Source organism: Hermetia illucens, chromosome 3 (assembly GCF_905115235.1).
Source record: "Hermetia illucens chromosome 3, iHerIll2.2.curated.20191125, whole genome shotgun sequence".
Lineage (NCBI taxonomy): Eukaryota > Metazoa > Arthropoda > Insecta > Diptera > Stratiomyidae > Hermetia > Hermetia illucens.
In genome coordinates this window covers 54,733,151-54,752,145 of record NC_051851.1, presented here as the reverse complement: position 1 = coordinate 54,752,145, position 18,995 = coordinate 54,733,151, and the positions used below count along the sequence as shown (strand labels likewise).

General features: G+C 43.8%; 1 protein-coding gene across 1 annotated transcript; it reads right to left on the bottom strand.

The window, feature by feature from the left end:
• Positions 1-1,980: 1,980 nt before the first annotated feature.
• LOC119651669 (mannose-6-phosphate isomerase) lies at positions 1,981-10,214 on the bottom strand. Its single transcript, XM_038055359.1, has 3 exons — positions 9,772-10,214; positions 9,412-9,718; positions 1,981-2,753 (listed from the first exon to the last, which is right to left on the bottom strand). Exons 1-3 carry the CDS (start codon positions 10,072-10,074, stop codon positions 2,164-2,166), a joined length of 1,200 nt encoding a protein of 399 aa, XP_037911287.1. The 5' UTR covers positions 10,075-10,214; the 3' UTR covers positions 1,981-2,163.
• Between the last annotated feature and the right edge of the window lie 8,781 nt (positions 10,215-18,995).

Genomic DNA, 18,995 nt, shown 5'->3' with positions numbered 1-18,995 from the left:
CCGTTCGAAGGAGTTCGTGATAAGTCTCTGCACGTGCCCGCGTTCTTTGAGAATGCAGTATTACTCGGTATGCAGTATTCTTCCGTTCTGTTGCTAGTCTACATTCATAGTCGAATCAGCCATTCCAACTTTTCTTGCGGCTAAGGCCAAGTATGTTAGTGGCCGTATCAATGATAACGTTCTTCAGGTGACTGTGAAGATCATTTGTTGATGCTTCATCTCCAGGACATCTGTGAGCTGCACTTATTGCGGCATCGATTCCCCCCTTATAGGTGTTGCGGAGAGTTGTCTTGTGAATGGCTTCTGTATTCACTCTCACCTGATTGTCAGAGGGGATTGTAAGTGGTGTTGTAATTCGAGCTCGGAGTACCAAGCCAACGAGATAGTGATCCGAGTCTATAGCGTCCCCCCTATATGTTCTTACATTCATCAAGGCTGAGAGGTGGCGGCGTTCGATCAGCACGTGGACAATTTGGTTGAAAGTGGTCCCGTCTGGAGAGGCCTATGTATGTTTGTGGACCGTTTTATACGCAAACCAGGTGCTTCTAGCAACCATTTCGTGTGACACCGCTAACTGAATACTCCGCAGTCCGTTATCATTGGTTTTCCTATGTAAGTTGTGGGAGCCAACGTATTCCCTGAATACGGGCTCCGTTCTTATTTGACTATTGAAATTTCCAAGTATGATTTTGATATCATACTTGGGAGTTTATGGCTTCGATATCGGGGAGTCTATGACTTTGATATCGTACTTGGGATAGGCTTTGAGGTTCCGCTCAACTGCCTCGTAGAAGGTATCCTTCTCCGACTCTGCAGTCTCCTCAATAGGGGCGTGAACGTTAATGAGGCTTATATTTCCAAATTTGCCTCGCAAGCGCAGAGTGCATAGCCTTTCGCTAATATTTTCAAAGCCGATAAGCAGGTTTCATTTTTTCGCTGACTACTCCGAGCACATGGTTTACTGAATGGCGGCTATAATATATGGTGTAGCGACTCTTCTCCAGGAAACCGATCCCTGTCCAACACATCTCCTGTAACGCTGTTACATCAGTCCTATATTGGGACAAGGTATCGGCTAGCTGCTCAGGAGCTTCATCTCTGTACAGAGAGCGCACGTTCCATGAGAAAATGCGCAAATCGTTATTCCGTTGTCGTTGCCGGGTTGGTCGTTTTCAAATCCATCCTGTCCGAGGGTCCTTACGTGGCTTTTCTTTCCTTTGTTGTTGATAATTCAATTTTCGTTTGACTCTTCTTTCGTTGAATTGGTATCTGGTGCCTGAGATGGCCTATTCTGCTGATCCCATTGTCCTTTTTCATTGTATAGAGAGTTGACTTCTCGGATAATTACGTCCTTGAATAAACCGATTTTCTCATTGCTTTCACCATACTGCTTTTAAATAGACCCCCAAATTCTTCATTGATCTTTTTATTTAGAAAATAACTGGCCAAAGCGTTGCGTCGGAAGGAATCCCTTAAAACTGCCTTGTAGTAAACACATTTCACCACTAAGAATCATCACAATGTTTTTCGGAATTATTTCACTAGAGTAAAGGTCTCCTCAGAAATGAAGATGTCGATGGCTCATTATATTCAGGAATACGAGCAGACTACGTTCGGACGGTAAATTTCTGTCGTAATGAAGTTTTTTTAAAGGGACGAAAACTTGACATAGACAGGCACATTAATGACGGATTATAAATGAAAGCATATTTTGTATAGATAAAAAATGTTGCTGAATTATTAGCGGACGCTGTTATTGTGCATGTGCGCCCCTCTGAATAGAAAATGCGAATCAAGTGTTTTTCCTTATTCTTGCTTGTCTCATTGTCATCATTGTTGGAAACAGGAGTATATTTAAATTCAGTTTTTCTTTGTGACTAACGTTTAGTCAAACTGAGATTATTCCGGGGCATCGTTAACAATTAACTCAGTTTTTTCTCTGAGGGGAGGTTTCAAGGTTTTATAGTGAAATACAGTTAGTTTTCATGGAATACATTTATGTGATAATAATAAAAGTACAAAAACAACGAAAATAAAAGCAACATATGGTACAACTATAAAAATTCAACAGCCGATACAAAGTATTGTTTAAAAAATGTCTAAAGTCTAATCATAAAACGATAATGTGGAATACTGCACATTTTGTGACTACAACAACTATTACTAAAAGAAATTGTACATTGCCATGTACGCTGTGAAATTGTCTGCCTCTGATTTACGATAGAATTCTAAATAACAACCCGAATCTCCTGGAATGAAAATCACAGATCCGCGTCGTACTGATATCTCGCCATACGTACTTGTCTTAATGATGGCCTCGCCATCCAGTACCAATAAAATCGAAGCATACTTTGAGTGTCGCATTTGGTAAAAAGTATTTGTGATAGGAATGTGTATCTTTCCGACGGAAAAATCTTTTACGGGCGGTACAAATAGCTCCAAATCATCGATTTTTGCCGACTGGAAAAGTTTCTTTTCGGCCGGTTCGCCATTGTAGTTTAGGGTCTCGATGAGTGTGTGGATATCCTTGAATTTCGGTGTGAGGCCAGCACGGATTACATTATCCGAACAAGCCATACATTCAAGACAATCACCTTCTAGGTAGGCATGTGGTTCTTTTGCTGCGAGGAAAATTGCCTGGCCTGGCTTGAGGTTAATTACGTTGAGAAAGAATATACTTAGGATACCCACATCGTTTGGGAAGTCTTTGTAGAGTGTTGCAAAAATGTCTTTAAGACCGCACGCTTCGAGTTCTGAAAAAAAGATTTTTATTATTATTTATTTTTTAAATAAAAAATGATGTGATATTGATATTTGTGCACTGTTCAGAAAGATGAAATTTTAGAAATACACTCGTTTCGCGTTATCCTACTACCAGCCATTATTACATTTTTGCAGCAATAATTTAATAAGCAATAATAACTAAAACTTACGATGTTTTTTTCGTATTCTTGGATTTACCCAGTTAATTTGTCACTTTTGCTATTTTCAGGTCATCGATGAACATCGCAAGGTGGGAGAGCTGGGGGGCTAGCCCGAAGTGATAAACCGTTCCAGGCTAGCTCTCTGACGATGGGGAGTTGTTTAGCCAGAAGTCCCAACACTATCCTATCATACTCCCCAAAAATAAAACCAGTAGTAGAAAAGGCGAGGAAACGAAGAAGGACTAGACGGTCGGCACTGCTCATTAGGGCGACGAAAGGCAAAACATTTCCGGAATCCCTCAATGAAATCCGCTACAGGATGAAACCCGAAGACACTGAAACAGAGTCTTCCATACGGAAAATGAAGGGTGGCGGAGTTCTCGTCGAACTTGGCTCGAAGACGACTAGCGAGAGTACGTTCTGCGAAGCGGTCAAGGGACTACTGGTGGAGAAGGCTCTCTTTTCTAGTTTAGAGCATATGTGCTCTCTATAAATTCGAGATCTTAATTGCCTCACAGAAAAGGTCCAAGTGGTAGAAGCGTGAATGCCCAGAGGTAACCAATGCCCGAATGGGAATTACTTCTGTGAATGCTCGAGGCCAAAAACTCACTGTGTTGGAAGTCCCGGAACAATATGGCGCGTCGGATGGCACATGTGGATGTGGGTTGGCGGTCTCCAATCTTTAAGGCGGAACTAGAGAGGGCTAGGACGCGTCTAGCCTGATCCGCATCCTACAAATTAATATGCATCCAAGTGCAACCACTTACGAGTTGCTCGCGCAGTTGGCTGCGAAAGTAAAATCTGATCTAGTGCTAATCAGCGGGTAATACCGAAACAGGAACCCGGCTTCAAGGCATCTCGACTCATCGGGTACCGCAGCCATCTGGGTTCAGGGCGGCGTTCGACTTCTTGTTCTTGCCTAAGGCCGAGGGGATACTTTGGATTCGGTGTTTAAGGATGTTTTTTAGCGTTTACCTGACGTCGAATCATGACAATGTTGGACTTTCGACGCCGGCTTGATACTCTGGAGGACGCAGTTCCGGGCACGGAGGGGCGAGGTGATTTTAATGCTAGGGGCCTTGAATGGGGCATGTCTCAGACTCCTCAGGCAAACGGATCCTGGAAACGACGGCGAGAATTGGGCTCGTAGTTTTAAACACCGACGCTAACGGTTCGGCGTGCTACGAGGGGTGGCAGCGTTGCAGCTGACACCGCCGTAAATTTACTGATGAACCTGATAACGACAGCGTATGAGGCTTCCATGTCCCGGAGGAGCCCCAGCCTTGAGAAGCCTTCTATGTACAGGTGGACGGCAAAAGGGGGGTCATAAGCTTCATCGTTTGGGCCAAACATTACACGCACCATAAAGGTAGAATATAGATCAGCAAAAAGGAAACTCCGCAGTGCGATAAACAAAGGCAAAGCTCGCGGCCGGCAGAATCTAGTCAACGAAGTAAATGAGGACCCCTGGGAACTTGGCTTTAAGCTTATCGCTCCGAAAATCGGGGTTCTGCGCGAACTCTGTATACTATACTAAGTACTGAACAAATGAACCGCATTGTACGGGCATTATTCCCCAGACATCCCGTACGGGTTGATGTTAATGGCGGGAGTGGCGTCGAGGACTGCTCCTTTTCACAATAAAAGAGATCGAAGAGGTAGTTCTCGCCATGAAAAATAAGAAGACGCTTGGTCTTGATGGTATTACGTGGTGTTCCGCCAACGGCCAGATCTGCTGCTCGGGGCGTTTTTTCCATGTCGCTGGAAGGTGGCGCGCTAATCAGCAAAGGAAAAAGAGACCTCACGCTGCCGTTTGCATACCGACCGCTGTGTATGCTTGACCCGTCTGAAAAAATGCTCGAAAAGTGCGATCCGCGCTGCCGAGGACTTATCCCCAATTCAGTTCGAGTTCAGAGCAGAGATTTTCAGTATGGATACTATTATGGAGGCCCTGGATGCTCTATGAGACGCTCGAGAGGAGGATGGAGATCACGTACAGATATCCATCCTAGGGCCGAACCTCTGGAACGCCTCTTACGATAGTCTGCTAAGACCCGATATGGCAGAAGAGTCGAGCCTGGTCGGTGATGCACTGTTAAGCGGGCGAAAGAAAAAACCGAAGGAGTCATTTTGACCAGAAAGAGAATCTCGAATCTGCGTCCCATATTGATCCCCGAGGTAGCTACAGAATCAAAACTAGCTGTTAAATACGTCCGTTTTTCGCTACAGCACAGAAATAAGGAGTGATGCACGTGGGTCTACGAGTCTGGCATGGAGACAAGTCAACAGTCGTCCGAATGGTGTTGGCGATGAGAGATCCAAAAACCATCCCTTTGGCGGCCTACCACCGGTGCATGGCCGAATGGGTGAAACGTTGGAACACGGGTGTTGCTTCAGATCGATATTACTTCGACGGAGATAGAATAAGTTAGCATGAGGATTAAGTTGTTTTTGTTTGATTTATAGATTCCCGGTATTTTTCGATCAGGTCCCAGGGCGAAACGTGGATTGGTACCCATGATGGAGCATAAAACCTGGGAAACGCCTGCTGAACCAACACAAACAGCTCTACTACCAAATCCTATCTCCACCTGCATGTGGTGATCGCTGGGAGTTCTTTCTTTATGAAAAACTGCAGACGCAAAAGGATGAAGGCGAGTCTCCCGCACCTAAAAACGGGACAAAATGTACCAACTGGTCCTTCAGGTTGGGGGTTGGGTAGGGCTGACAAGACTAGACGGAAAACCGATGTTACGAAGCCACGAAAGGAGCCTCGGACAGGATGGATCTTACAACGACGAACTCGGCAACGACAACGGATTAACGATTTGCGCATTTTCTCATGGAACGCGCGCTCCCTGTACAGACCGAATGCTGCTGAGCAGCTAGTCGATAGCCTATCCCAATATAAGGCTGATGTAACAGCGTTGCAAGAAATGCGATGGACAGGGACCAGTTTCCTGGAGAAGAGCCGCTGCACCATATATTATAGCGACCATCCAGTAAACCATGTGCTTGGAGTAGGTTTCTTAGTCAGCCAAAAAAATTAAATCTGCTGTTATCGACTTTGGAAATATAAGCGAAAGCCTATGCATTCTGCGTTTGCGAGGCAAGTTTAGAAATATACGCCTCATAAACGTTCACGCCCCTATAGAGGAGACTGCAGAGTCGGAGAAGGATACCTTCTACGAGGGAGTTAACTGGACCCTCGAAGCATGTCCCAAGTAAGATGTCAAAATCATACTTGGAGATTTCAACAGTCAAGTAGGCAAGGAGCCCATATTCAGGCGATATGTCGGCTCCCATAGCTTACATAGGGATACCAATGATAACTGACTGCGCATTATTCAGTTAGCACGGTTGTTGGAAGTACCTGGTTTGCGCGGAAAGCAGTTCACAAACATACATACATAAAGGAAGCCTCGAAGAACCAACAAGTCTGTGACCTAAAAAAGTACAACTGCACCAGGCACGGAAGTTTTACCAACAACTCTGCAGGATGAAGCCTTATACACCTCGATGCTCATCCTGCCGAGACAAAGGGGGAAATCTGATTTCCGACAGAATGGGCATATTGGAGCGATGGGTTGAGTACTTTGACGAGCTACTGAACAACCAGAACATCGGCGAGTTGGAGGTCCCGTTAACTGAGGACGACGGACAAATACTGCCACCACCAAGTATAGGAGAAACAGTCCGTGCAATTCATCGGCTAAAAAATCAAAGTCGCCAGGGACCGATGGAATTACAGTCGAATTGATTAAATATGGAGGTGACAAGTTCATCAACTTGTGCTCAAGGTATGGGACAGCGAATCAATTCCTGACGATTTGCAACGAGACCTTATCTGTCTCATACATAGAAAGGGAGATATCACCGTGCCGCAATTATAGAGGTATCACGTTCCTGAGTACCATCTATAAGATATTCTCCGCTATCTTGCTAGGACGGATAGCCCCATGCGCCCATACCAAAGAGGCTTCACTCCAGGCAAATCAGCAACAGATCAGATTTTCTCTCTGGACACCAGGTGCACCATCTATTCATCGACTTTAAAGCCGCCTATGATAGCATAGCCAGGGTAAAATTGTACACGGCCGTGAAAGAATTCGGTATCTTGACGAAATTGATAAGACTGACTAGGTTGACCCTGACAATATGCGAGGCCAGATAAAAGCAGCAGGACCACTCTCAAGACCATTCGACATCAACAACGGTCTATGACAAGGGGGTGCCCTATCATCCATCCTCTTTAACCTGGCCCTGGAGAAAGTAATCCGTGATGCTGAGATAAATTGCACGAGGTACAATCCTCTTTAACTCCACCCAACTACTGGCCTATGCTGACGATATCGACATCATGGGAAGAACGACCTGAGACGTACAAACTGCCCTCATCTAGATCGAGCAGGAGGCGTGGGATTTTGGGCTGCACATCAATGAAGGCAAGACAAAATATATGGTGGCAACGTCAGCACCAAAAACCAACCAACCAACAACATCAAACCGCACTGATCAAACGGGAAGAATAAAGATAGGAGACTACAACTTTGAGACCGTTGATAATTTCTCCGATTTAGGGTCGAAAATCACAACCGATAACAGTTACGACGATGAAATTCGCACACGGTTGTTGGCAGCCAACAGAGCCTATTTCAGCTTACAAAAACTGTTCCGCTTGAAACGCCTCACCATAGGGTCAAAACTCTTACTGTACAAGACTATAATCATACCAGTCCTCATGTATTCCTCGGAAACTTGGGTTCTTAGCAAGAAAAATTGCGAACTCTTGGCCGCGTTCGAGAGAAGAATCCTCCGAAGAATTTTTGGCCACCTACATGAGCATGGACGATTCCATAGCCTACATAACGACGAAATCTATGAGCGATACCATGTCCGCTAGGTTGTAGATAAAATCCATCTCAATAGGTTACGGTGGGCGAGTTACTTAATCTGTATGGATGAGGATGATCCGGCTCGGAAAGTCTATAAGGGCAATATCTATGGTAGAAAAAGAAGACAAGGTAGACCCTGCCTGAGATGGAATAATGGCGTAGGTTAGGACGTCAGACAGCTTTTAGGGATATCGAATTGATGGACCTCGGCGCAAAACCGGGATGTCTGGAGTTCCTTATTAAGGCAGGCCTAGACCTGATACCGGTTGTTGCTCCGCTGGTGATGACCTGAGGAACCGCTCCCTGCTCTGAGAAACGCTAGAGGGCCAGAGGAGGATGGAGGTCACGGTGGGGGTAACACGTTACCAATAGTAGTCTACTTAAACTCGACATGCCAGAAGAGTTGCAAATGCAAGGGGGAAGAGTCAAGGGAGGTGGCAACGCACCCTAGACGATTCGGGACGATGCGGGAGTCCAATACTATGTGCGTAAATGCATTCACCTATCCTACCCAAAAAAGAACTACACAGTAAAATCGTACGTTAGGATGGGATGAACCACTACTGTGTACATCCACGGAACCATACTTGACCGAAGACCCCATTTCCTTACAGAGGTCCTTTACTAGGCGCAGGTCCTCTTAACGCTCAGTTTGTAATTTAACTTAGAATCCAAGATGACACCCACATACTTTACTTTGGAGGAAAGAGTGGTGGAGCGATGGAAAGAATTTCCAGAAAGTCAAAATGATGGCGCATAGCAGGGTTTGCCGAGCTATGGTCCGTCGCAACCAAGTAAAGGAGAAGGAAAAAATGGTCCAAATGATGGAGAGAGCACTCTTTTACGAAGACATTCCACCAAATCCCAAATTGGATGTAACTAGGGCCGTTTTCAAGGCAAAACACATTCTATAAGACTCCGACTGTCTAAGGCTACATTTTTTTAATAATTTTCCGGGTGCAGCTTTTCTGTTTCTACTTTTGGCGCTTTCATGGTCAGGGGTGGTTTGCCTCTAACAAAGGACATGTGTCATTGTACTCATCCCTAGATTTGTCAAATACGAACAATTCTAGTAAATGAAATCGATACAATTCTAACAAAACTCGTCACTTTTAGGGGTATGAGTCTATTCACTCCACTTCCACGTTCCTCTTCCACCTGTTTTATCACGTGATAGGCAGTTATTAATGACGTTTTCCCTGTTAGATGTTAGCTTATGTTGGGAGTGTGCTTGCTTAGAGATATCGCCGACTTGGCGCACAATGGGTTGAGTTTGAAAAGAGCAAATAATTATAAAAGCCAAGCAAACACGTTCCCCGCTTCTCTCGGCTTCAATTTTTCACTGCAAACACTACACGGCGGTGGTTTTATGGAGCAACAGCTAAAACTACTTCACGTGAGCTGAGGCTATCTCCGTTGTCGCATAATCCTACACACTTCCGAGCACGGAAATCGTAGTTACACAACTTTTGGGGCGTAATCTCCACTACGTTTAATTTGTGGCTCATTGTCGTCTGCACACGCTAATCTTTCAAGATAAAATCCAGCATTTCGAGGCGAAGACTCAATGTCTTCCCCGTCCGCGCCCTTACCTTCCTGGTGTTTCGCGTCATCCCTAATTGTCTCAATGCACTTCGTTATGTCGTCCTGCGCTGATGTCATGAGTTTTGAGTAGCAGAGCTTCAGCGATTCCGGAGTATTACTTTCTAAATTCTCGATTATTTCAGGTCCGATCAGCTGCATCAACGGCTCGAACTTCTTGCATAACCCTTGGATCTCTGCAAGCGGCCGGAAGCCGCAAAGGGCTCGGAATGTAGTCAGGGCGATGGCCAGCTCCGGCTTGTGGTTGGCGTCCTTGTAGATGTCCGGGTGTTCCGCATGCAGGCGCTCAGCTTCTTCCTTGGGATAAAGTATTACATCACTCTGGCACGCGAGGCAACTACGCCGCTTACCTTGTTCGGGTGCACTTGGACGCTCAGCGCTTTCCGGATGCTCAGGACCTTGAACAAGAAGGGCAAGCTCTTCATGGATCCGTTGGCGGAGTCCGCGTTCTCGGCGATGAAGGCACCCAGCTCCTGGCTGGTGTCCTTCAGCAGAGACGGGCCGCTGGGGTGATCGCCCATCCAGAACTCGGAGTATGGGGTGCCTTCGACCGCAGTGAATTTCACGGAATTGAGCTGCGCCAGCTTGGCCACTTCGGAATCAAGGCCGAGCTTACCCCATTCGTACGTCTTGACATCGCCAATCAGCTCCATCGCAGGAACAGGGAGGAAGCGCTAAAAACAACAAGTCGCGCCGGGAACGACTGAAAAACAACACACGTCAACCAAAGGTCGAAAAAGGTTGCCGAAGTCGATGAACCCGAGCGAGCCGCACGAAGCGCAGATTGTCAGAAATCTTGTTTTGGTGCCAATCTAATTAGTTTCTCGCCGTGCGGTTGGTGCTGGAATTGGGTTTGCGTCGCCACTTGGAGTTGGTTCTGACATATGCTTCATTTCAAAGTCGAGTTCACACTAGTGAACTTTTCATTTGACTTTCTTATAAGTTTTCGAATTTGGTAAAAATCGTTCAAAAGTATATTGAAAGGAAGAAGCAAGGCATTTCTGGGCATAAACGATTTTTATCGACTGGGAACTCTTCGCGCAGGTACTGAAGGTTTTTTGTGACGCATCAACAAAAGGAATGTGAAAATGGGCACAGACTAGTGATATTTTCAGCGAATAAAATACCTTTTGCGTTGGGAATATTTATGATTTCATTACTGGAAAAGGAGAGATTATTGTTTCCGTGGACCCCCGAGATTTGATTCTGGTAGAATGACCCAAAAAAACTAAAATAAAAAGTAAAAATTTTCGATATCTCCCTCTGTTTTCGAAATATTGAAGGTTAAAGTTTTCGAAATGGCCCCTAGCCAAAACATGTACTTCGTCGCGGTTCCCCTAGCCACGGGCTTTGATGATGGATCTCCGTAAAATAAATCAAAATGAGGCGAAAATAAAATGTTTCCACATTTCGGTTAGCTTTCGGAAGATGGAAAACTTTTCAATACCTCGCTTAGTTTCTCGTCAAATTGAATTTCAGTTCGTTCACTACAATTTTATTGTATTTTGTTATTCAATTTTAATTAAACAAACAACTTAATTATACACCATCGGAGTACCAACTAAACACCTCAAATCCATCAGAGAATTTGCTTTTCCCCGTTTGACTCATTACTGTAGTTTAGCCTCTCCAGTTTTTAAGCCTCAGGGAGCCGTTAAGTTAGGGAATTTCTTTCATCAACTGGAGAGGAAAGGAGGAAGGGTATTGTTAGATCAAGAACCCCTTCCCATACGGTTTTTTCAAAGCATCGAGCTCTATCTTCTTCGCAAAGGAAGCACTCACACGTAATGTGCAGCACAGGTTCATCTGTCAGCGCCCCTCTGCATCTGAGTCTAGGTCACGGATTTAAGTAGCCGATGAGCCGCATAGTCAATCTGCCTATTCCCCTGGGAATCACTCCCGCAATTACCATCACAGCCGCTTCTTAGACAGCACGACAGTTAGACATCATACGCAAGGCTCTCATCTTTACTTGGACAATACGCTTGGGACATATTTACCAGATAAGATCATCAGCACATACCTTCGCGCCGTAGAAAAGAAGACGTCCCTTAATGAATGTAGGGCCTTCAAAGTCTGCCATTTGATCGACTCCTAGTGGAGTCTTACCTGCTACTCTTTGCTTTACTCGAAAAGGCTCATTTTGGAGTCGAGCGTCAATTCATGGTACTTAACCGTTGGTTTCTTTTACTCTATAATCAACTCATCGATCAAAATGGGACGCAGGGTCGAGATCCTCCTTTTAGGAAAGATGACGGCTTTGATATTTTTTTCTACCGAAACGTTATCAACGCCTCGGATAGAGACTGATTCCACGGCGACGACCTCTGGCTATCGAAAACAGAATATGATTGGCTTCTGGAATTTGCACACGCTCCTCGATAACGATAACGAGGGTTTTCAGAAGGCCTTCAGTTGGAAATCCAGCAATATAAGCTGGACATTCCGGGCTTAAGCGAAGTAAGATGGTGGGACTCTGGAGAGTACTCCTGCCCCTCTTGCGGCAATGTGCTTTCGTACTCTAGAAAGCCAAGTGATAGCAGTCGCGAATTCGGTGTCGGGCTGTTTCTGACTTCTACGACAAGGCGGGTCGGCAGTCGGTTTCTGAACAGATTTCTAATTGGAAGATTCCGGTCCAGGTTAAGGAGCCTCACAACTGTATAATGCTACGCACCAACGGAGACGCCCGATATAGTGAAGAAGGATGCTTTATACGAGCAATTACACGCAGTTCAGGCGAGGGTTCCTAAAAGTGACATTGTGATCGTGATGGGTGATCTGAACGCCAAGGTGGGATCTGACAATACTTTGCTCGGATATATGATGGGGAAACACGGTCTTGGCGACCGAAACTTTAATGGTGGGAGGTTCGCGAATTTCTGCAACTTCGTCCGCCACGTCATTGGTGGCACATTTTTTTAGCACAGAGCCTGCCATAAGGTCAGTTTGGTTTCAACTGATCTATTAGATCGATCACTTCGCGATTAGCTGCAGATTTAGAAATTGTCTGTTGGATATGCGTAACAAGAGAGATGGTGACATCGGTCCCGAAAGGGATCATCATCTGATGATTGTTCGCTTGCCCGTTGCGTCTGCCACTTCACGACACCCTAATTTCAACATCGACCGCTTGTATGACCCAGCTGTCGCTCGGCAGTGGGAGAGTTATCTTACTTATCGAACGGCACATATACTGAGTAAGCCGTCTGTGAATATTGATGAGCATTGGGCCGCCATCAAAACTGCTCTTTTCGCGTTTTACTCGAAAGTTTCGGGGAAGCACTCACAAACAACTACTTAACAGATTTATTATTCTACCCGTACATATCGATATGCAGAACCTCAAAAGTATTTAAGTTTCTAAAAATAAATTTCTTTTTTACAATTTAACATAAAAAATTCAACGATTTTGAAACTGAATAGAAAGAAATTACTTTCTTTCAATTCAGTTCGCCATAGGAGGCTGTGTGTTTCCCCGATAACCGTCAGACTGTGAACTTTGATTTTCTTGGTGTTTATCTTGAGTCCGACTACTCTCCTCTCTGAGGTGAGATAGGAAACAGATGCCTCCAGACAAGGCAACACGAATAACGTTACCGGCAACAAGAAAAAATAATATCCGTAACCCCGTTCCTGCGTAGAGCACTTCAGATACACTCCTTGGTTGCGATATCGAAAACTTTATCGAAATCGAGGAAGAGCAGGTGCAGCGAAGATTTAAACCCCGTGGACCGTTTTAAAGTAAAGTATTGATCTGGTCAATTCAGAAGGATCCGGAATGGAAACCAGCCTACTATCTTTCGATCAAGCTTTCGAGATGTTTTTTGACGCGTTTAAGAATCATTTTAGTCATTATCTTTGCAACGACAGTTAGAAAATTACTACATTTTTTTTTGACGACGAAATAGTAGAAAATCCAGCGTAGGGCGGTTTAAACTTGGATATTATTCACACCATTGTCGTGTTTTTGTGATTGTATAAGCGAACGTCTTCCACCTGTTGTCACTTTCGGCCAAGTTGCTCCCAGGGCAGAGGTGAGGCAGCGTCTGTTGAGGTGCCTCTGCCTTGGAAGAAACCGCCAGTATTTTTGCCGAAATAGTAGTTTTACCTGCCCAGCTATCATATCCGTTGGAAAAAATCAATTCAGAATGCTCATTTATTAATTATAATGATTTAAAAATTGAATTCTCACAAGGCGGAAAAGAAAAAGCGATGATTTACTGACACTTCATGTGACATCACGGACCGAGTAATTTGAATCCAATCTCCGTAAAAACGTATGGTTTAGGGTTTGTTACTTGTTAATTTTGAAGTAATCAATCACTTTTTAACAGGAAAATTGAAAATGTGCGGCAGTAATGGTAACAAGCTATATAGCAAATTCTAGCAAGTACGACGTCCCAGAAAAGAAAGGTTTCAAAACAGAAGGTTCAATATATTGTTTACTCCACATTAATCATAATATATTTAGTGGAATAATAGTGTTCTAATGTTGATTAATATATGTCTTCGTCGATTGCTCCAAACATATTCTCCAATTCACAAGTGTGCGAAATTAAATTAATGCAAACCTTCGCAATATTGTTCTGCTAGCGTAAAAATTATAAAGACAACGCAGTAGGGAGAGTGCGGTTACTGTTTACACGGCTTTGGCGGAAATAACGCACATCTAACGAGAACTGGATGTCATTTTAAAGATTTTTTTCAACTGGAACGTGAAAAATAAAAAACCAACGACATAAACTTGTAACGCAGTCATATATTATATTATTAATTAGGATTGTTTATTAAATGTTAATTCAAATTGAAATGATGAAATGACAATTTTCACACTTTTGTATTTTTATAAGTGACTGCCGGTCTACTGAAGTTTCTTGGCGCGACTTATGACGTCACAAAACATGGCGCGGGCTTTTTAGTACTTTTGAATTTGGTTGAAATTTAAAATGCTAATAATTTCAAATAAACAGTTATTTTTTCTAAAAACGGTCTTTGAGAGTTTTCTGTTATTAGTGAAAATAACGCGGGGATTTTTTTGTCACACTCAACACGGATGTCCTTCTTTGAAATCTTAACGACCATCCCTTTCATCCAATCTCTGGGCAAAGTCTCGGGTTCCCGAAATTCCGTACGAGTGGAAGTACCAGATTTGCAGTAACTGCAGGTGCAGTGATAAATAACGCGGCGGGAGTGCTGTCAAGCCCAGTGGCTTTACCCTGTTTGAGTGTATTGTTGACCGAAATGATTTCTCTTCTCCTTGGAGGAATAGCCCGTATCCGCATTCAATGGTGACTAGCCATTTCATCCACAAGAGGAGGAACCGGATGTGATAGGGCTAAGAACCGTGGTGAAGTGTTCTTTCCATCTATTCAGTTTCTCATCATCATAGATGAGAAGTCAACCGTTGACGTCTTTCTCAAGACATCAAAAATTTGCGGCCACATGCAAGCTGTTTCATGATCCGGTATACACTTCTGAAATCATTGCATTTTGCGCATCTTCCGCTTTTCTAACCAGCGCATTTGCAATAGCAAATTCTCTCTTGTCCCGACTGAACTTTTCGGTATTTCGCTAGATATCGGAATTCTAACTCGCCCAACCCGCCATCGTTCGCAGCGGTCAATACAGGCCTCAACTTCTTCCGTTCATCGCTCCGCAGTCAGCCAGATCTTATGGCGTCCTTTGGGATGTGGTTGACGTTGATACTCAGTATATCCGTCGTTCGATCAGCAAGATAACTCTCCCAATGTCAAGCGGCAGCTGGATTGTACAAGCGGTCGATGTTGAACCTGGAGGGTCATAGCTCTCCAACCCTGTGAGAAGTAGTGGCCGCAACACGCAAGCGAACGCAGATGATCACCAGTTGGTGATTTATTTCGAGGGCGATGTCGGTGCTTATTTTGTTATACATATTCAGGAGATAACTTTTAAATCAACTGCTGGTCCCGAAGTGGTTAATTTGATTGCTCTTACGGTCTCGATTGAAACCCAATTAACAATTGGGGGGGCAAGAGTGGGACGAGTACTCTCCAGAGTCCCACCATCTCCAGCTTAAATCGTTGGAATTCCCACTCAAGTTGGAGAAACCGGGCATTCTGGAGATCGTCGCTACCGTTGTCGAGGAGTCTGCACACAATCCAGAAACCAATCATAGTCCATTTTCGGTAGCTAAAGGTCTTCGGCTTGAGATTAGTCCACATCCGATATCCGAGGTATTGTTGACGCATCAGTGGCAATAAAGTTTCAATATTTGCAGGCTACTAGCCAACAAATTTCTATCCCTTTTTCGCTTTTTACATTTTTGCTAGTCAAAAAGGAAAAAAAAATAATTAAATTTCCTGTATTGTACTGTACTACTTCCTTAAAACTACGAGTCTTGTCGTCAATTTTTAGAATCCTGGTCTGGGTGGGGTATGCACCATTCAAGTCATCCTAACCAGGATCCGCCCTTTCGAGCCAGTCCTCCAGAGTATCAAGACTGCGTCAAAAGTCCGGCATCGTCCCATCCACTGTTAGATAAATGATGAAAAACGTTATCTCCAAACGTCGAATCCGGAGTGGATCTTGCTGAGGGCTATTACAAATGAGCAGAACTGGCGGCCCAGTTCTCCTTTTTTCTTTGCCTCTTCCTTTGGTCTCCACCATTTGCATCCGCTTGTACTTTAGTTGGACGGTTTTATAACGGCGCGGTGGGCTGTGTCCTCTTGTCCCTCTCCGCCTTCTGTTTGGAGCCCTGGTGACTACTTGGATGAAGTCTGCGTCAGACGAGTCTTCCCCCCCGTGTGTGGTGCATTTGGTGCTTGCAATTCTCTCAGCGTGAACGCTATCCTTATACTTCTCACTGAACAGGTTTAGTAAATGAAATTAATCGGCAGTAAGGTATTTGATTCCCGAACGCTCACTATTTCTAAAAGTGAAATAACGACTGGAACCCACACAAGAATTTCGCTCGCTATACTGCGGACTTCAAAGGAATCAATAAAAGAATTGGTGTGCTTCGAGTGAAAACTAAATGTTCAACGTTCATATATGTTCCAATAGAAGGCAAGAGCGATACAGTAAAAAACAAATCCTATAAGGGTTTGGCGTCAGTATCTGATTTAATGTCCTTGGACGCCGTGATAGTCTCGGCGTTTTCAACAAAAAGATTGGAAAAAAGCTGCTCCACCCTGGAACTACCTCGCAAAATTCTCCATGTTGAAACCAAGTAGCGTATCTTTTCTATAAAAATTTTCTTATTATTTTGAATATGTACATATTTCGAAACTTACTTACACTTCCTTTATCAGTGTTTATCTACTAAACCAACGACCAAAGATTAAAGGTAGGATCGGCCATTTTCAACATGCAGTTTCGAGAAAAACGGGTTTAAAAATTCCAATCTGATTATCAACAGTAAAATCCCAACTGACTATTAATCTGCTACACCTGGTCCATAAACGTCGGTTTCTTCAAAAAAGGCATGTGAATCCTTGACTTCGATTCTTGCTCTTTTAGCGAACTCATTCAAGAGCCGTTTGGACCGGTAAATTCATGTTTCATTACGGCGATCGACATACATAGACCTAACATCTGATACTTTACCTGTTTAACACTGTAATTTCCAAATCATTCGGAATATTGAAATATCACTTTGTCCAAATATTCTACATTATATCTGGATAGAGTTAATATCAACAAAATTGATTCATCCTCTTGATTGATCCCCTAATGCCACAAAGAGTTCACATACTTCCGACGGGACTAATGCCGGTGACATCAATTATTAGCAAGCATAACTCAAATAGTGCTTTCCGCAGTTCTCAAAACGAATTCATTCAAATTAATTACATTCAAAAGTAATTGTCGAAAAGGAAAAGCACTGCCAAATTGCAAATGGCGTAATCTGTCCTCTGATCGAACCTTGCCGACGTGGAGGGAACTTTACCGACCTGAAATCTTCATTGTACATTGAACCTGCGTGCGGATCGGAGCTCGTCTCGTGCGTACTACCCAGGCATCTTAATTGTATTTCTTGCATAAGTTGATGGGACTCTGGAGAGTACTAGTTTCCCTCTTGCTACACTTATTACACTGTGCTTTCATACTTTGTGAAGCTGACGCGAATCCGGCGTCAGATTGTTTCTGAAGGCTACCGTAAAATACTCTCTCTTGATTTCTGGTAGGATTCTGTCTGCAAGATTCCGGTCCAGGCTAAGAAGCATCACAATTGTATAATATAATATATGTGTAATGTACGAAGGGGGACCCAAAAAAACGGGAATTTCGTCATAACTTCTTTATTTCTCTATATTTTTACACCAAATAAGTATTCGCCTTTGACTACAACGCACTCCATCAAGCGATTCTTCCATTGTTCAAAACATTTTTAAAATTCACTCATCGGGATGTCCTTTAAGCCTTCCAGCAATTTTATTTCATTTCCTCCTCGGTGGCAAAACGCCACCTTGGAAAAAAATTCATGGTCCTCTTCTTAGTTATAATAGTTAGTTAGTTCTTGACGTTGAGGGGCGTTCTGAACGAAGTTGGTCGTCAATAGACATTTCTCCATTTTTAAAGTGTGAAAACCAATCGTAAACTCTGGTTTTACTTAAGGCAGCATCCCCATAAGCAGTCTTAAGCATTGCAATAGTTTACGCGGCGATTACCCCAATAGGAAACAAAATTTCACAGCAGCGCGTTCTCGATAATCTGCCATTACGTTTTCGCCGAAATGTAAGAAGTTGTTTTACTGAAAAAAATCTTACAGGCGAACCGACGCACTCACAGTAATACAACTTCGCACACTGTCGCAGGTGGCGTAACACTAGCGGACATGTGGTCAAACAATGTAATTCCCGGAACTTATGGGTCCCCACTCCTATATGTGGCCCTGACAAGACCTTGCTCGAATATGTGATGGGGAAACACGGTCTTGGTGACCGCAGTGATAATAGTGGTAGATTTATGGATTTCTGTAGCTTTCACCGACTCGTCATTGGTGGTACATTGTTCGAGCACATAGCCTACCAATATCGACACCATGTTAATAAATTAACCGCTATGCGTTCAACAGTAGATTTCGGATTTGTCTTCTGGATGTGCATAACAAGAGAGGCGCCAACATCCGCCCCGAAAGGTATCACCATCTGATGGTTACCTACGTTCGCTTGCGTGTTGTATCCAGTTTTTTTTCACAGGGTTGGTGAGCGGCGACATCTCTACGTGGCATACTGTTTTCCTATATGGGCCACATTTTTCGTCTTTTGATCTAGACGTACTTTTAATTTATTTACTGACGTTCAGGTAGAGGGTTTAGGAAAGCTTGTGGTTAAGATTGGGGCAGATGAGGTTGTAACATCTAAAATCAGCTGGAACAATTTTAGTAACGGCCGAGTCCCTTCTGAGTAGATTTTGGGCTCGAAATTTCGATTTGCCATCAAGTGGATGCGGACTTTCAAAAAAGCATGTGTGTGGAGAAAATTCGAAATTAAGCTGCTTGTCTTTTGTGCTTGACAGACGTACTGGCGAAGGATCATAGTGACCATGACGAGCAGCCACTAATTTTGTTTGTTTCAAGTTATTGTTGTCCTAT

What these genes read in the sequence shown, in the direction of transcription:
- LOC119651669 (XM_038055359.1), bottom strand. Translation starts at nt 10,074, where the DNA reads ATGGAGCTGATTGGCGATGTCAAGACGTACGAATGGGGTAAGCTCGGC. An exon ending in TCCAAGTGCACCCGAACAAG is followed by an intron (nt 9,719 to 9,771) that starts GTAAGCGGCGTA and finishes CTTTATCCCAAG; the next exon opens with GAAGAAGCTGAGCGCCTGCA. An exon ending in TGACGCGAAACACCAGGAAG is followed by an intron (nt 2,754 to 9,411) that starts GTAAGGGCGCGG and finishes TCTTTTTTTCAG; the next exon opens with AACTCGAAGCGTGCGGTCTT.